Consider the following 16,576-nt stretch of genomic DNA (forward strand, 5'->3'; position numbering starts at 1 on the left):
GTGCGCATGCGCGCTCGCCGAGCGCCCAGGCGGCGGGTGTGAACGTGCGCCGCTCTCCACGGGGCCGGTTGCCGCCACCCGCCGCGTACCCCCGGCCCCCCCGGGACCCCGACACAAGACACCCCTCTCCGTCGGCGATACCTCCTTTATTCCTCCGAGGCTGTGGGGGGCACGCCCGGCCCCCCACCTCTCCCGGGACCGGTGGCACCGCCCCCGGTGCTGCGGCTGCGCCCCCGCGGTGGGCCGGGGGCCTCCAGCACCACCGGCGGGGCAGGCACCGCCCCCAGCTGGGGTGCAGGGGGACCCCCGGGGGCGCCAGCTGGGGTGTCCCCATCCTCCAGGCGGAAGATGACTGGGGTGCGCCCCAGGATGGGGTTTGCCTCCTGTAGCCCGGCAATCCACTTGCTCAGGGTGTGCCGGTCACCAGCCCCCGCCATGCACAGCGCAAAGACGGGGCCCTCCTCCACTATGGGGGACGGGTCAGGGGGACGGGGGCAGCACAGAGGTTCCCCCTCGCCCCTGCCCCTGCCCCCCTGCCTTACCCTCCTCCACATCGAAGTCATCGTCATCCCAGGGGCCACGCTCCAGGTCCAGGTCGAGGGTCAGGGGGTAGTACAGGCTGCGCTCAGGGTCTGGGGGTTCCTCCTGGTGGGGGCAAGGGGTCCCCTCCTACGCATCCTGGGCCAGAGTTCCCCTCCCTTCCAAGGCCATAGGGGTCCCCTCCCCTCCTCTCCTGGGCCATGGGGGTCTTGTCCCCTTTTGTCCTGGGCCAGGGGGACCTCTCTGGGGCCACGGGGGTCCCATCTTGCCCCATCCTGGGCTATAAAAGAGTCTCCTCCCACCTATTCTGGGCAATGGGGGTACCAACCCCTCCTGTCCTGGGCCAGGGGAACCCCTCTGTGGCCATGGGTAGCCCATCCCACCTGCTCCAGGGCCATGGGGACCCCCCTCCCCTTCCATCTGGTGCCAAGCAATAGAAGGTTTCATCCCATCCCCTCCAGAGCCCCGGGATCCACCAGGCTCACCCGCAGGTGGGGAGGCAGGGGGTCCCCCCGCAGCACATAGTAGCACAGGCGGGTGCTGCGCAGCCAGAGGGGGAATGGACCCTCCACGAAGACGGGCTGTGCCGGGCCGTGCTGAGCCAGCAGCGCCTGCTGGTCTGGGCTCTGGGCACCTGTGGGGAGGGAGATAAGGACCCCATGCCAGCATTGGGAACCCCAAACTCCCACACAAGGGACCCCAACATTGGGGACTGCACACCCAGCACCGCGGGGCTCCCTCTACACCAGGCTCCCCCGAATGCCTGGGTCCCCCCACATGCTGGCATACCCCCAAACACATGGGTCCCCGCCCCAGACAGCTGCCCCCCACCAAGATGACCACACGCCTCCCCTGACACCCAGGTCCGCCTGAGTCCCGCAGTGCTCACCAATGATGTAGGGTTGGATGGAGCCCTCGTCATCCCCCTCGTCCGGCACTGGCCGCTGTGGGAGGGAGACTGGTCACCAGCCACCCCTTAACAACCCAGGGACATCGGGGCCTTGCTGGGGGACTGCATCCCCAGGAGGGGCCCAGCCAGCCACCCGGCCACAGTGACAGAGGGACCCCTCTGCATCCCCATCCTCACACCTCCCACCCCAGCTCTGCATCCATGTGTTACACCCAGCCGATGGTGAGGTGGGTTCCCTGTCCCGGTCCCCCCATCCCTGTCCCATCGCACCTGCTAGACAGTGACACCAGTTCCCTGCCCCCTGTCTGCCCACCCCCGCATCCCCACGTGTCCCCCAACATCCCCATCCCCACATCCCCTATCCTCATGTCCCCTGGTGTGTCCCCCACCTGTGTCCATCCCCTTGTCCCACCTGGTAGACAGTGATGCGGGCATCAAGGTCATTGGCGATGCGGCGCAGGCCCAGGTGGGCAGTGGCCAGGCCAGACGGTGGTAGGCGGGCGGGCAGGGGGTAGGGGTCCACGTGGCGCATCCGTGGCAGCCAGTATAGCAGCCGCTGGCACTTGCGCATGGGGCGGCTGTGGGGCCCGAAGATGCCCAGGAGCAGGAACCGTGTCTCTGCATCTGGCACCACACCTGCACAGGGACCCAGGTGTCCAGGACCCCTCCCCAAGGACCCAAGGCAGCCCCTCCCCAAAGGACCCAGGCATCCAGACTCCCTCCCCAGGGGCCTGGCACCCCCTCCCCCTGCCCACACCCACCATATCTCTCCATCTGCTCCAGGATCTGGATGCCGCACTCCTGCTGCCGGGGAAAGGGGGCCAGCATGCGCTGGAAGGGCCCGCGGGGCACCCAGGGCCCACGGGGCAGCAGGCGCAGCAGGCGGTGGTAGGCCTCCCGCTCCCGCGCTACCCCCAGTGCTGGCATCGCTGCCAGCGCTGCTGCCACCAGCTCCAGCCGCCCCACACGCCGTCCAGGTGCCTGCTCCAGCGCTGCCAGCGCCGCCGCGAAGGCCGCAGGACCTCGGTCCTCGTCCTGCGCCCTGCGAGCGGGGTCACGCCACGCCGGGGTCCCCGAGGCGTCCCCGGAGGTGTCCCCCGAGGCGTCCCCCCAGGACTGCCCTGCCGGGTCCCCCGCCGGGCGGCTGCTGCGCTGGCACAGGCTCCGAGCAACCTGGAAGGGAGAAAGGGGGCGAGGCTGGGGGGGCCGGGGGGAGGCTGGGCCGAAGTACCCCCCGTACCCCCACCTCCCGCTGTGTCCCCTCCCCCTGCGCTCCCCCTGTGTCCCCTCGCCTCCCCCCACCTCCCGGCGCCCCCTCCCGCCTCCGCACCTGCGGGGGTCCCCAGCTGCCCCAGAGCCCCCGGGGCAGGACACGGGTCCAGGGCAGCCTCATGGCTCCGCGGGGGCGGTGCGGGCGGGCCAGAGGTCGGAGGTCACGGCCGGACTCCGGGGTCCCCCCCACGCCGGGTCGCGGTGCTGGGCGCCGCCATGTGCCGCCGACCCCTCCGGCCAGCGCTTCCAGGTCATGAGGCGGGGCCTGCGGTAGAGCCAATCCCCACGCGCTCTTCGCCTGGAGGCGGGGCGCGGGCGGTGATTGACGGCGCAGGGGGCGGAGCTCGAAGGGGTTCCCCGTGATGTCAGAGCGGGCCCCACGGATGCGTTCAGAGCCGGGGTTACGCGATGATGTCAGGACTGGGGACAGTGGCCTTGGGTGATGTCAGAGCCTTGGGCTGGTGGTGATGGTACACGGGTCACGGTGACGTCAGAGCTGCAACGGCTGCTATAAATGGAAACGGCAGCTCCGGCAGGAGCAGGGGGGCGGCCGCAGACGCCTGGGTCCCCCACCGGACGCCTGGGTCTTCCCGGACACCAGAGTCCGCCCCCACCCGGCCGCCCGGGCCCCCCGGAACGCCCCAGAGCTCCCCTGTCCGAGGCCGCGGGATACCGACCCGCCCTCGCCTCGAGCCGGGACCCCTCGGGGCGGTGGGGGCGGAGCCTGGACGCCTGGGTCCCCCCGCCGCGGTCCCGGGCTTGGGGGGGGGGGGAGGCGCATTCCCCACCCGTGACGAACCGTCCCTTCCCCCCCTCGGGGCCGGCGGAGTCCGATCCGCTGACGGCACCGGGAGGACCCGGGCGTCCGGACCGCCCCGCCCCCACCGCTCCCCCTGAGACTGGGGGGACCCCGGAGTTCGGGGCGGGGTCCCAGGCGTCCGGGGGGGACAAACAGCGCGGGGAGCGGGGAAGAGAGAGGGACAAAGAGAGAGGCGGATGGACAGAGGGACAGGAGTAGGGACAGAGGGACAAGGGGTCAGGCGGGGGGTAGGGGGACGGAGGGATGGGCAGAGGGGCAGGAGGGACGGACAGAGGGAGAGATGAACGGAGGAACAGGAGGGAGAGACAGAGGGAGAGACGGAGAGGTAGGGGGAAGGGTGGGAGAGCGGGGAGGATGGAAGATGGGGAAGGGATGAAGGGGGGAGGGGGGCTTGAGGACAGTTGGGGGGGCGGGGTGTCCCGGGGCTCCCCCGCCCCCCCGGGATCCCCCCGCTAAATGTGGAAAAAATGACGCCACCACCCGCCCCGCGGTGACATCAGCGCGGCGGGTGGTGTAGATTGGCTGGCAGCGGCTCCGGCCCGGGGGGGCTCCGCGCCCTCCGCCGACTTTTAAAAGTGGCGGCGGCGCCGGGTCGGGACCGGGACGAAGCGACCCGAGAGGAACCGAGCCGACCCGACGGGACCGACCCGAGCCCAGCCGAGCCGGGCCGAGCGGAGCCGAGCCGGACCCGACCCGACCGAGCCGAACGGGGACAGACCCGGACCGGGGCGAACTGAATCGACCCGACCCGACCCACCGGGACCCTCCCGCACCGACCCCATGTCCAACGCGCACTTCAACCGCGGGCCGGCCTACGGGCTGTCGGCCGAGGTGAAGAATAAGGTGGGCGGGACAGGGCCGGGCCGGGCCGGGCCGAACCGGGCAGGACCGACCCCACCGGGAGAGAAGGGGGGCAGGAACGGACGGGGGAGGGGGGCATGGCCCGGCGGGACCGGAGCGGGCGGGGGGCGGGGGACGAGCTGGCGCTGTCCCTGGTGCTGCCCCGAGCGGGGGAGCCCGGACGCCTGGGTCCCCGCTGCGGGCGGCGAGGGGGTGGGCACCGGGACGCCACAGTCCCCGCCGTGTCCGGGGCGAGGGGGCGGCACCCGGACGCCTTTGGGGGGGGGGGGTGTCCCTCCGCCCCGGCCGTGCCTCAGTTTCCCCCTTGCAGACGCCCCGCGGGGAGCAGGCGCAGGGGGCGTCCCGTCCCTCCGGACGCCGCCGCCTGCGGGATGTGGCGCGGGAAGGGTTAAGCCGGGGGGGCCCCGGCGACCCGGGGGGGCCCCGCCGCCCCCGGCCCCGCCGCGCGCCCTTATAAGGCGTCGGAGCGCGGCGGGCGGGCGGCCGCAGCCCGGGGCTATATATGGGCAAAGGTTCGGCGGGCCCGGACGGCTGGGTCCTCCCGGGGGGGGGGGCGGGGCAGGTGGGGGGCCCGGGCGCCCGCGTCCTCCCTGCCTTGCGGGGGTAGATACCCCCCTTCCCTCCCGGCACGGCCCACCACCACCACCTCCCCACTCTCCCCCCCAGCACCTGGGGGACCCAAGCGTCCAGAGCTCTTCTGCACCCACCCCAACCCCACCGCCATGAGGGGAGGGGGGGAGAGCAGGGGATGAGCTCGTCTGTCACCCCTGGAGTGGCACCCCTCCCCCCCCCCGTGCCCCCCCATCTCCCCTGCCCCCTGCTCAGCCCTCCATCCCCTTCTGCATTCTCCCGTCTAACAGCGTCCTCCTGACAGTGCCCACCGTATCCCCTATGTCCCACATGTCCCCGTGTCCCTCTGACAGTGTCCCTCATGTCACCACACGCCCCTGATGGTGTCCCCCATTCCCATCCCCAGCTGGCACAGAAGTATGACCCGCAGACGGAGCGGGAGCTGCGTGCCTGGATCGAGGGGACCACCGGTCGCCGCATCGGAGACAGCTTCATGGATGGCCTCAAGGATGGTGTCATCCTCTGCGAGTATGACCCCTGAACAATGACCAATGACCACAGCCCTGACCCCAACCCTGGAACCAGGCTGTCCTTTGGAAGCACAGCTCACCCCTGACCCCAGCTGGAGTCTGGGCTCATCCTCTGGCAACTCAGTCCAATCTTGACCCTGGACTTTAAGCTTGACCCCAGCCCTTGCCCCCCACCAACCTCACCTGGGCTGACCCTGACCAGTGAGGGCTGACCCCTGTTCCAACCCTGACCCTGACCCCTTGTCCCCAGGCTCATCAACAAGCTACAGCCCGGCTCTGTGCAGAAGGTGAATGAACCCATCCAGAACTGGCACAAGGTGAGGGGTCCACAAAAGGGGAGTCAGGGCTTGGGGGGGCCCTTGGCGCTGCTCAGGGGACTGCGGGGGGTGACCCGGGGGATGGTCTGGGGGTCCAGGCTCTGAGCTGACCTGTGTGCAGCTGGAGAACATCGGGAACTTCCTGCGGGCCATCACGCGCTACGGGGTGAAGCCCCACGACATCTTTGAGGCCAACGACCTCTTCGAGAACACCAACCACACGCAGGTCCAGTCCACCCTCATCGCCCTTGCCAGCCAGGTGACCCCACTGGGATAGGACGGGGGTCTTTGGGAGTCCTTGGGGGTGGGCTGGGGGCCCTGGGGGCTCCCTACAACCCCTGGGAGGACATCCAGTCCTCCCCCATTGCCCTCACCTGCTAGGTGATGGGGCCAAATGGGGCAAAGCCAGGGGCTCGGGGGAGCCCTGGGGGGTGTGGCACCTGGGCTGTGGCTTGGGGGCAGTCCCAGGGGAACTGGGGATAAACATGAGTCTGGGGGCTGCAATGGGGCGAAAGCCTATGCACGCCCTGAGCCTCAGGGTCTTGTGCAGGCCAAGACAAAGGGGAACAACGTGGGTTTGGGGGTGAAGTACGCAGAGAAGCAGCAGCGGCGCTTCCACCCTGAGAAGCTCCGTGAAGGCAGGAACATCATCGGCCTCCAGGTACCATGGGGACACACAGGGTGGGGGTGGTAAAAGGAGATGGGGGAAGCACAGGGGGATGGCAGGGTGCATGGGGGATCGGGGGATTCTGGGGGACATCAGGGCACATGGGGTGCCCAGGGGTCCTGGGGGGTGGGGAGGGTGTGTCTTTTGGGGACACAGGCTTTCGCTGTGGACGGTGGGGAGGGCAGTCCCAGTGTGTTGGGGCTGGTGGGTGCCTGTCCCTGTCCCCGCCTGCAACTTCCCCTCTCCTCCACCCCCAGATGGGCACCAACAAGTTTGCCAGCCAGCAAGGCATGACAGCATATGGGACACGGCGGCACCTCTATGATCCCAAGCTGGGGACGGACCAGCCCCTGGACCAGGCCACCATCAGCCTCCAGATGGGCACCAACAAGGGCGCCAGCCAGGTGCGGATGTGGGGAGCGCTCTCCCCAGGGGCACCAAGGGTGCCAGCTGGGGGTGGGACACAGCCACTGCCATACCTGCAGGGACCCCACTGTGTTGGGCCTGCTGGGTACAGGGGACACAGGGAGACTGATGTCCCCAGGGACTCCAGTGTCCCAAGTCAGGCAGGTGAAGGGACTTGGGGACATGGCACTGGAGGGAGGGGGTGAGGGAGTCCCCATGGGCAGTGGGGGGAAGGATTGGGGGGCCCCCAGGGCCCCTGACACCCCGAGATGCAGTCCCCTGAGGAGGCTGAAGGACCCTCTGGGGAGGACAAGGGACCCACTCTGATGCCCTGGAGAGGATAGAGGGACCCCCTCCAGACCCATGGGGAGACTGAAGGACCCTTGAGGGAAGCTGGAGGACCCTCACAGGAGGCTAAGGGACCATCTGGGGAGGACAGGGACACGGGGGGACACACACACCCCCCCGGTCCCCACGGAGAGGCCGAGGCCACCACCCCCAGCACTGTCCTTGCCCAGGCGGGGATGACGGCACCGGGGACGAAGCGGCAGATCTTTGAGCCAGCACTGGGCATGGAGCACTGTGACACGATGACCATCGGGCTGCAGATGGGCAGCAACAAGGGCGCTTCACAACAGGGCATGACGGTGTACGGGCTGCCGCGGCAGGTCTATGACCCCAAGTACTGCGGCGGCCCTGAGCTGCTGGGCGAGGACGGCCTCGACGGCCTCTACAACTCCCAGTAGCTGCCGGCCCGCGGCTGCTTGCACCGCACTGCCCTGCCCCACGCAGGGCCCCACCGCACCGGCCTCACTGCGCCCCTGGCCCCATGGGGCCGGCACGGCCAGGGGGCTCAGCCCGGGGGAGCTTGGCCAGGGGGCCTGGCCCCGCTGCTGCCCCTCCTATGTGAAGCCACCAAGGCACAATAAAACCCACATGCAAACCTGCCACCTTTGCGGGCACCAGCACGGGGGACAAGGAGGCACAATGGCAAGACCGGGGACAAGGAGGCATGGGGGGAACAAGGCAGGGGGACTGCAGGGGACAACAAGGCACAGGGCTGTGGGGACACAAGGTAGGGGAACAACAACGCATGGAGATGGGACAGGGATGGGGGCACACCGAGGCACATGGGGACAGCGGAACATTGAAGGGGAACAGGGACAGAGGGACATCAAGACACAGAGGGGGCAAGGTTGGGAGGACACACAGTGGCAGAGAGGATGTTTTGGCAGCTGGACAACACAAATGTGCTGTAAGGGGACACAAGTTGTACCCAGGACACTGAGGTTCCCCACGTTGGGGCAATGCCGAACCCAGGCTGACACCCGCAGAGCCGCTGAAATGCCTGGCTCCGGCCCCTCCTGCCCACGCAGGTACCCGTGATGATAAAATTGACCCTAACGAGGTCCCTGGTGGGGGGGGGGGTAACGGCATCCACAGGTTTAGGAGCTGGTGGCCGAGGGTGACAATTTGTCCCAGCGTAGCTCTGAAACCAGATGAGATTCATTAGCATCTCTGAGCCTTGTTAGGGCCTTGGCTTTGCCTGGCCCGCTGTGGGCCTGACCGTCCCCACAGACCCCACAGAGCCAGCCCCATGTGTCCCTGCCCATCTCTGTCCCCCTCGCTGTGACAAGGACACGGAGCCCCAGCCCAGCCCCACAAGGGCATTTATTCAAAGGCAGCTCTGCCAAAACACATTGCCTGCGTGCCGGGCCCAGGCCCATCTCCCTGCAGCTCACTGGTGAACAGCAATTAAGCACCTGGGACAAGCCACAGTGAGGCTGGGCGAGCCTCCTCCAAGAGGAGAGGTCCTGTGCCCAGGGAGGGGACACATCCTGGGTCCCCGCGTGAGCCAGGTCCCCCGTGCCTGGGGACAGAAAGGTAGAAAACGTGAAGAAAATGCCGTGAAGGGGCAGCAGGGACACGACCTCCCACCTCGGGTCTTGGGGCAGGGACAGGACCGCCCTCCTCCGGGGGTCCAGGGTTGTGCTGCGGGCAGAGTCTGTCCTGGCTGCTACTGGTTGGCAGCTTCGCAGGCATCGATCCAGTCGCTGTAGACGTCCACCGGCTCCGAGAGGTCTTTGGGGGATGTTAAGGCACTAACAGGGAGACGGAGGTGAGGTCCGGGGGGTGGGGGTCGGGGCAATGGAGTGGTCCCGATAAGGATACAGGTGATGGGCGTCTGGAACTCCTCCAGGCAGACGGTGCAGGAGATCACCCCCGTGTTGCGGGCACGGTCCCTGGGGGCAGCAGGACACAGGCTGCTACGGCCGGCCCCCCGCCATGCCCCCTTGCGGATTGTGGCCTCCACCCCCCCGCCGCCCCCCCACCCCCCCGGCCGTTCTCCCTCGCCCCACGCTCACATCTTGACGTCACAAGACTTCTCATGGTTGCAGAAGGGGCAGGTGAACTGTGTCTCCAGCGTCCCCGTCACCTTCTTCTTAGGCGGCGGCTTCCGCTTGGATTTACGGCGCCCCATGGCTGCGGGAACCGCGACGGGCCCGGTCACGGGCCGGTGGAGACAGCCTCTCCCGGGGCCCGGCGTCCAGGAGCCCCCACCCGAACTGGGCCACGACGGGGGCGAGCTCGGACCCTCCCCGGCCTCGACCGCCCCGGCGCCCCCCCCGGCCGTACCCCGGGAGCCGCCACCCCGCTCCGCTCACTCCGCTCCCGCCGTGTTTCCCCCGGCGACCGGCGCTTCCGCCGCAGAACCCCGGAAGTAACCCCGGCCCCGCCTCCCCCGCCTCGCGCCGCTTCCACCCGCCCTTGCTGCCAATTGGGCGGCGGCCACGCGGCCCCAACCAACCGGCAGTGGGGGCGGGGCCGCGCCAGCGCCACGTGACTCGCGCTGCCCGTAACGGGGTGGTTTCGCGGCGGTCAGTCGCGGCGTGTCCGGGTCAGCGTCTCCGTCCAAAGCCCTTTATTGGGGGGGGGGGGCGGGGGGAACGGGACGGGACACCGGGGACCTGCGGGGGTCCGGGCTGGGGGGGGGGGGGCTCCCGCAGGGCCTTGGGGTTCCCTGAGGTCAGGTGTCACAGGGGTCCTGCCCCCTGTCCCTGATGTAGGGTGTCACGGGGGACTCCGACCCGTTCCCCTGGGGGTCCACCAGCACCAGGCGAGAGGGTGGGGGGTGTGGTGTTGTCCTGCTGGCTGCCCCTGCAGGGTCCTGCGTGGCCAGGGGCCGCAAGGGTTCTGTGACGGCATCTGCCGTGCCAGGGGGTACCCCCCATACATCCCCTGCTACGGTGAGCCCTGGGGTCCTTCAGGGTCCTGGTGCCAGGGGTGCAGGGGTCACAGGTCACGGGGGGGCAGGGCCACACGGTAGAGGACGCGGCCGGTGGCCTCCAGGAAGGTGACGATGGCCGCGTGGGCATCCAGGCGGAGGTGGGCAAAGCCGCCGGGGGATGTGGGTGCCCCGAAGAAGAAGCGGAGGGAGCCAGGGGGCACGGCCCCACCGTGGGTCTGGGTGTCCTCCATAAAGTTGCCGGCGCCGCTCACCACATAGCCCACACCCCCCTCCTCCAGGAACTGGGGGGCAAAGTTGTGTGGGGGATGAGGGGTCCAGATGGCTGGGTCCCCACCTGGATCCCTGCCCCAGACACCAGGACCCTGTCCACCCCCCGTCAGGGACTGGGGACAGGGGACAGGGATGGAGGGCAGAGTCTGGACACCTGGCTGCCCCACAGATGCCTGGATGCCTACCCCCTGCTCCAGGAACTGAGGGAGTGGGGCCAAGGGGATAGTGGGGGGGGGTGTCCCTGGTCACCAGGGTCCAGAGGGGGTGGAATCAAGGGGGGTAATCTAGGGTATCCCCTGGATGCCAGCATCCCATGGAGGGGTCTGGGGCATTCCATAAATACCAGGGTCCCATGGGCAGTTTCTGGGGGGGGGCCCCCATACAGCGGGGTCCTAGGTCAGGTTTTGGGGGATCCCTGCAAAGTAGGGTCCCATGAAGGGGTCTGGGGGGGTCCACCAGAGGCCGGGGTCCCAGGGCTCACCTGCAGGTTGTGGTCATGGCCGCAGAGGTAGGCAGTCACACGGTGGTGCCGCAGCAGCGGCCGCAGCAGCCGCACCAGGCAGGCGGTGGGGCCATGCTCCGCCACCGACCACACTGGGTAGTGCCCGGCCACCAGCACATAGCGGTCGTGGCGCGCAGAGGACAGTCGTCCCCGCAGCCAGGCCAGCTGTGCTGCCGCTGCCTCTGCGTCCTGGGGGCCACTAGGGGTGTTCCCCACCCCGAAGTCATCCCCACCACCGCAAAGCATCACTGTGTCCAGCACCAGCAGCCGGGCTGAGACGTTGGTGCCCGGCAGGGAGAGGCGCAGACTGTAGTAGTAGTGTGGGAAGTGCCTGCAGGACACACAGAAGGTTTGGGGATACTGTGGGGACACCCCGGGGGGACTTGGGGACAGCTTGGGGACACCCCTGCACCAGGCACAGGCTGTAGTGGCAGTGTAGGAAGTGCCTGTGGGACATGGGAAGCTTGGGGACACCCTGGGGACAGCCCAGCACCAGACATGGGCTGTAGTAGTAGTGCAGGATGTGCCTGTGGGACACAGGCGGCTTGGGGACACTTGGGAACACCGCGGTGACATCTCAGGGGTACTTGGGGACACACTGGGGACACGGACAGGTGGCCACGCCAGGAAACAGGAGATGCACAGGGGTCCTGGCTGTCCCAGGGGGTCCCTACCATCGGGGGGAGCGGTGGCTGTATGCCAGCTGCGCGGTGACGTTCCCAGCATGGTCGTGGTTCCCGGCCAGTACGAACCAGGGCAGCTCCTGCAGCCCCGGGGCCGTGAACACCCGCTCGAAGGTCTCCTGCCAGAGGGGACATGGTGGGGATGGGAAGGGAACGGGGGGGACAGGGGGAGCAGCGGACAGAGACACATGGGGACATGGGATGGGGATGTGTGGGGACAGGGGAACGGAGCCCAGCCAGGCTCCCCACAACCCCTCCCACGGACATTTGGGTTCCCCTCAGATTGGTACTGGGGTCCCCCCTGAAATTTTGCTCCCCCTCCAAGATAGAGGCTCCCCCATACATATTTGAGGATCACCCCACCACAGCCTCCCTCCCCCAAGATGCCCCCCCACCCCCACATTTCAGGGTGCCCTGACCCTGGAGACATGTGGCAATACCTGGAAGCGGGGGTCCCACTCGTCCTGCACCCCCTTGTAGTAGAAGTTGTCCCCAAGGGCGAGGACAAAGTTGGCACCGAGGTCAGTGGCCGTGCGTCCCATGGCTGCTGCCGTGGCCACCTCGCGTGGGGTGGTGAAAGGGGGGTCAGGGATTCCCCCCCAGTCACCCACTGCCAAGAACTGCACAGCCCCCTCAGGACTCCCCCCTGCTGCCACCATCACCGCCACCATCACCGTCATCCACAGCAGCACCAGCATCTGCAGATGGTACCCCCAGGACCCTGGTGTCCAGGGGCATCCCAGGGGTCCCGGCCCTCACCCATGGGACCCAGGTGTCTGGGGTCCCAGACCCCACCCATAGGACCCAGGTGTCTTGGGGGGGTCACAGGGGTCCCAGCACCCACCCATGGGACCCAGGCGTCCGGGGGGAGTTGCAGAGGTCCCAGCACCTACCCATGGGACCCAGGCGTCTGGGAGGAGTTGCAGGGGTCCCAGCCCCCACCCATGGGACCCAAGATCTGGGAGGGGTCACAGGGATCCCAGGCCCCACCCATGGGACCCAGGTGTCTTGGGGGGGGGGGGGGGGGGTGTCGCAGGGGTCCCAGCCCCCACCCATGGGACCCAGGTATCTGGGGGTTCCCAGGGACCTGGCCCCTACCCATGGGACCCAGGCGTCTGGGGAGGTTGCAGGGGTCCCAGTCCCCACCCATGGGACCAAGGTGTCTGGGAGGGGATGGGTTCGCATGGGTCCCAGCCCCCACCCATGGGACCCAGGCGTCTGGGGGGGTCGCAGGGGTACCAGCACCCACCCATGGGACCCAGGAATCTGGGGGTGGGGGGTCACAGGGATCCCAGCCCCCACCCATGGGACCCAGGCGTCCAGGACGGTCCATGGGGTCCCAGCCCCCACCCATGGGACCCAGGTGTCCATGGCTGCTGGTCCCCACCTGTGGGACCCAGGCATCTGGTGGGTCCCAGTCTTCACCGGTGGGCCCCAGGTGTCCAGAGGGGGTCCCCAGCACCACCACCTCCCCCATGCAGAAGTGGGACCTGGGTGTCTGGGCTGCCCTCCCCCCTCCCATGAGTTGCCAGGGCCGGACCCCGTGGGGCCGGGGACCACTCACCCTCGTGTCCACTCTCGTGTCCCCTCGCGTGTCCCCTCCGGTGCTTTATGGGCCCAAAAGGGGAAGTGGGGTCGCACCACCCGGTGCCCCCCCCGGTCCCGCCGTCACCTGACGCCTCGCGGTGACACGGGGCCGCCGCGGGGGGGCAGGGGGCGGGCCACGGGGCACTGGAGGACCCGAGAGGGATCAGCCCCGGTCTCCGCCGGAAATCCCCAAAATGCCCCAAAGCCGCTCAAGGCACGGCCACGCCATGACTAGCGCGGGACCCAGGCGTCCGGGAGTGACCCCCCACCATCCCACCCGGGGGGACCCAGGCGGCCGGGAGTGTCCCCCCACCATCCCACCCGGGGGGACCCAGGCGGCCGGGAGTGCCCCAACCCCCCCCCACCCGGAAGGACCCAGACGGCCGGGAGTGCCCCAACCCCCCCCGCCCCGGGGGGACCCAGACGGCCGGGAGTGCCCCAACGCCCCCCCACCCGGAAGGACCCAGACGGCCGGGAGTGCCCCAACGCCCCCCCACCCGGAAGGACCCAGACGGCCGGGAGTGCCCCAACCCCCCCCGCCCCGGGGGGACCCAGACGGCCGGGAGTGCCCCAACGCCCCCCCACCCGGAAGGACCCAGACGGCCATGAGTGCCCCCCCCATCCCACCCGGGAGGACCCAGACGGCCGGGAGTGCCCCAACGCCCCCCCACCCGGAAGGACCCAGACGGCCGGGAGCGCCCCCCCCCATCCCACCCGGGGGGACCCAGACGGCCGGGAGCGCCCCCCCCCCCCCATCCCACCCGGGGGGACCCAGACGGCCGGGAGTGCCCCCCCCCGCCGCGTTTTCCAATGAGGCCACGTGCAGCAGGGGAAGGGGGGGAGGGGCAGCCGAACGCCTGGGTCCCTTACTTGGATGTGGGGGGTCACCCCGAGCTCTGGCCTTCGGCCCCGGGGCTGGGGAGCCCGAGGGGTCCGGGCCCACCCAGGCGTCCGGCCCGGCCTCATCCCACCAGTCTGCCTAGTTCCGCGTCTCACCGGCCGGGCGGGGTCGGGGGGTCCCGCACGCCTGGGTCCCCTCCGATGCCGGGAGGGGCAGTGCGGGCCGGTGGGGAGGGAGGGGGCCCGGACGCCTGAGTCCCTCCGGGGGGGGGTGGGGGGCGCCCTTTGCCTCCTAAAGCGGCGGGGGAGGGGCCCAGACACCGGGGTCGCCCCTGCCCCCTCCCCAGCACCCCGCGCGGAACGGCAAGAAACCGGCCTGGTTTTTGGGGCTGCCCTCGGGGTGTCCGCGCCCCACCCCCCCCCGCGGGACCACCCTCTCCCAGAGCGAAAGACCCCGTCGCCGTGGGGACTCCGCTGCTCCGGAGACCCCGTTGCCGTGTGGAACAGCGGGGGGTCGCGGCTGCTGCCGGCGCGGCCGCCGGGGGATGCAGCGCCCCCCCCCCCCGTGCCCCCCCAACCCCCCGTCCCCCCCCCCCCCCCCCCGCGGGCAGAACCGGGGCGGGGCGGGTACGACACTTTATTTCATTTTTTTTGTCTTTTTGCCCCTTTTTTTCCGCGGATTTTTCCTCCTTCCCGCTCGCGGGCAGCGCCTTTTGGGGGGTTTTTCCTTTTCTCCTCGGTCTGGGGGAGGGGCCGACCCACCCCAACGGGAAATGACGTCACTACCACGTGCGGGGGTGAGGGGCGAGCTGGGGGTCCCCAAATGTGCAACGCTGGTGGGGGGGGGCCCCGAGAGCGACGCCTCCCAAGATGGCACCCCCCCATCCAGGGCTTGGAGGAGGGGGGGACGGGGTCCCGAAATCTGGGTACCCAGTACCGGGGGGGGTTCCCACTGCCCGGGGAGGGGCCCATTGCTGGTGGGGGGGGTCCCCAAATGTTGGGGCCCCATTGCTGGTGGGGGGCCCCAGTGGGGGCCCCAAAATGGGGGGATCCCCAAAGTTGGGGAGGGGCCTGCTTCCCGGGGGGAAGGGCACTGCTGGTGGGGGTCCCGGGGGGGGGTCCAAAAAACCCAGGGGAGGGGGCCACAAAGAGGGGGGTCGCCCAGAGTGGGGTCCCCAAAATGGGGGCCCTAATGATTGTCCCCATTTTGGGGGGCCCATTGGGGGGGGAAGGCACACGGGGGGGTCTAAGGCAAATGCAATTTTGGTCCATCTGACCCCAAAACCCGGGGGCCAGGGGTGGGCTGTACCCCCCAAACTGCCCGGGGTGAGAGGGGGGCCCCATCCCGTCCCCCCGACACCAAAATCAGCCAAAGGTGCAGAAAAACCCCCAAATGAGCAAAATGCCCCCAGATTCCCCCCCCCCATCATAGGGCCCATGTTGGGAATTGGGGCCCCAGTGCCCCCCAGAATGTGGGGCCAGAGCAAAACTACCCAAAAACGATAATAAAAAAAACACAAAATTGCTGGGGGGGCGGGGTGTGAAACCCCAATGGGAAAGATTAGGGAAAAGTGGGTGGGTTCCCCAAAAAAGCACTTGGAGAGTTGGGGGAGACCCAAGGGGGGGTTTGACCCCAAAATGGGAGGTTTGACCCCGGGGGGGGGTGACCCGGGGGGGCATCAAATGGGGGCAGGGCTGACCCTAAACGTGGGGGTTTAACCCCAGAGGGGAAGAGGGACCCACACTGGGGTGGTTTGACCCCAAATGGGGAAATTGGACAAAAAAAAAAAAAAAGGGGGGGGTAACCCAAAAGGGGGATGGGCCCCAGATGGGGGGGTCTGACCCAAAACGGGGGGTTTGACCCCAAACCCGTGTGGGGGGTTTGACCCCCAGCGGGGTTAGACCCCAAAACATGGGAGTTTGACCCAAGGGGGGGGGGGGGGCCTTGCCCGGGGGTAATTGCACTTAATTAAAAAAAATGAGCTGGGGGGGAGGGTCGGGGGGACCCCAAAGCCGGGGGAGAGGGGCATTCGGGCGATTCAGGGTGTTTCAGCCCCCCCGGCCCCACTCGCTGGCCTGCAGCAAGGGGGCCCCCCAGCACACGCGTGTGCAGTGCGTGTGCAAGTGCTGGTGACCAGGGCACACGCGTGTGCAGGGGCGGGGGGCGCACACATGTGACCGTGCACGCACGGGGTGGGTGGGTGGGGGTGGGGTGGTAGCGGCAGGGGTGCGGATGCACACGTGTGGTGTGACCACACAGTGCCAGGCGCGCACACGCGTGCGTGGGTGCGTGCAAACGTGCTGCGGGCACACGCGGGTGTGCGCAGGTGTGGTGCGAGTGCACACGCGTGTGCCCCCCCAGGAGCCTCGTGTCTTCCCCCCTTCCCCCCCCAAATTGCAGCTGGGGCAGGGAGGCCCAAACACCCCCGGGGGGCCCAGGGTGACCCTGTCTGTGCTGGGGGAGTGGGGGGGGGGGGAAGGGAGAAGGGAGATTTGGGGGAGGGGGGGGGAATCCCGGGGGGGGGGGGGGGCAGGTGTCACACATCAGAGAG

General features: G+C 69.1%; 4 protein-coding genes across 14 annotated transcripts; 1 reads left to right on the forward strand and 3 right to left on the reverse strand.

Moving 5' to 3' along the window:
• Positions 1 to 127: 127 nt before the first annotated feature.
• ECSIT (ECSIT signaling integrator) lies at positions 128 to 2,984 on the reverse strand. 2 transcript variants are annotated; one of them, XM_075076224.1, is made up of 7 exons: positions 2,781 to 2,984; positions 2,212 to 2,623; positions 1,863 to 2,086; positions 1,430 to 1,484; positions 1,026 to 1,174; positions 543 to 645; positions 128 to 466 (listed from the first exon to the last, which is right to left on the reverse strand). In XM_075076224.1, exons 1-7 carry the CDS (start codon positions 2,841 to 2,843, stop codon positions 147 to 149), a joined length of 1,326 nt encoding a protein of 441 aa, XP_074932325.1. In that variant the 5' UTR covers positions 2,844 to 2,984; the 3' UTR covers positions 128 to 146. The 2 variants fall into 2 exon arrangements, with proteins under 2 accessions (XP_074932325.1, XP_074932324.1); XM_075076223.1 differs by having other exon boundaries at positions 1,026 to 1,222.
• An 821-nt stretch (positions 2,985 to 3,805) lies between these two features.
• On the forward strand, positions 3,806 to 7,859 carry CNN1 (calponin 1). Of its 2 annotated transcripts, none has more exons than XM_075076234.1 (7): positions 3,806 to 4,385; positions 5,380 to 5,501; positions 5,754 to 5,820; positions 5,942 to 6,079; positions 6,371 to 6,481; positions 6,745 to 6,891; positions 7,411 to 7,859. In XM_075076234.1, exons 1-7 carry the CDS (start codon positions 4,323 to 4,325, stop codon positions 7,636 to 7,638), a joined length of 876 nt encoding a protein of 291 aa, XP_074932335.1. In that variant the 5' UTR covers positions 3,806 to 4,322; the 3' UTR covers positions 7,639 to 7,859. The 2 variants fall into 2 exon arrangements, with proteins under 2 accessions (XP_074932335.1, XP_074932336.1); XM_075076235.1 differs by having other exon boundaries at positions 3,942 to 4,385; positions 6,865 to 6,891; positions 7,411 to 7,840.
• A 680-nt stretch (positions 7,860 to 8,539) lies between these two features.
• On the reverse strand, positions 8,540 to 9,655 carry ELOF1 (elongation factor 1). 2 transcript variants are annotated; one of them, XM_075076237.1, is made up of 4 exons: positions 9,559 to 9,655; positions 9,259 to 9,376; positions 9,065 to 9,135; positions 8,540 to 8,974 (listed from the first exon to the last, which is right to left on the reverse strand). In XM_075076237.1, exons 2-4 carry the CDS (start codon positions 9,372 to 9,374, stop codon positions 8,910 to 8,912), a joined length of 252 nt encoding a protein of 83 aa, XP_074932338.1. In that variant the 5' UTR covers positions 9,375 to 9,376; positions 9,559 to 9,655; the 3' UTR covers positions 8,540 to 8,909. The 2 variants fall into 2 exon arrangements, with proteins under 2 accessions (XP_074932338.1, XP_074932337.1); XM_075076236.1 differs by having other exon boundaries at positions 9,530 to 9,639.
• Positions 9,656 to 9,798: 143 nt separating this feature from the next.
• On the reverse strand, positions 9,799 to 14,348 carry ACP5 (acid phosphatase 5, tartrate resistant). 8 transcript variants are annotated; one of them, XM_075076225.1, is made up of 6 exons: positions 14,055 to 14,348; positions 13,162 to 13,204; positions 12,038 to 12,318; positions 11,589 to 11,716; positions 10,894 to 11,245; positions 9,799 to 10,423 (listed from the first exon to the last, which is right to left on the reverse strand). In XM_075076225.1, exons 1-6 carry the CDS (start codon positions 14,148 to 14,150, stop codon positions 10,187 to 10,189), a joined length of 1,137 nt encoding a protein of 378 aa, XP_074932326.1. In that variant the 5' UTR covers positions 14,151 to 14,348; the 3' UTR covers positions 9,799 to 10,186. The 8 variants fall into 8 exon arrangements, with proteins under 8 accessions (XP_074932326.1, XP_074932327.1, XP_074932328.1 ...); XM_075076226.1 differs by having other exon boundaries at positions 13,162 to 13,328; positions 14,181 to 14,330; XM_075076227.1 differs by having other exon boundaries at positions 12,038 to 12,295; positions 13,162 to 13,328; positions 14,055 to 14,328.
• Between the last annotated feature and the right edge of the window lie 2,228 nt (positions 14,349 to 16,576).

Source organism: Phalacrocorax aristotelis, chromosome 28 (genome assembly GCF_949628215.1).
Source record: "Phalacrocorax aristotelis chromosome 28, bGulAri2.1, whole genome shotgun sequence".
Classification (NCBI taxonomy): domain Eukaryota; kingdom Metazoa; phylum Chordata; class Aves; order Suliformes; family Phalacrocoracidae; genus Phalacrocorax; species Phalacrocorax aristotelis.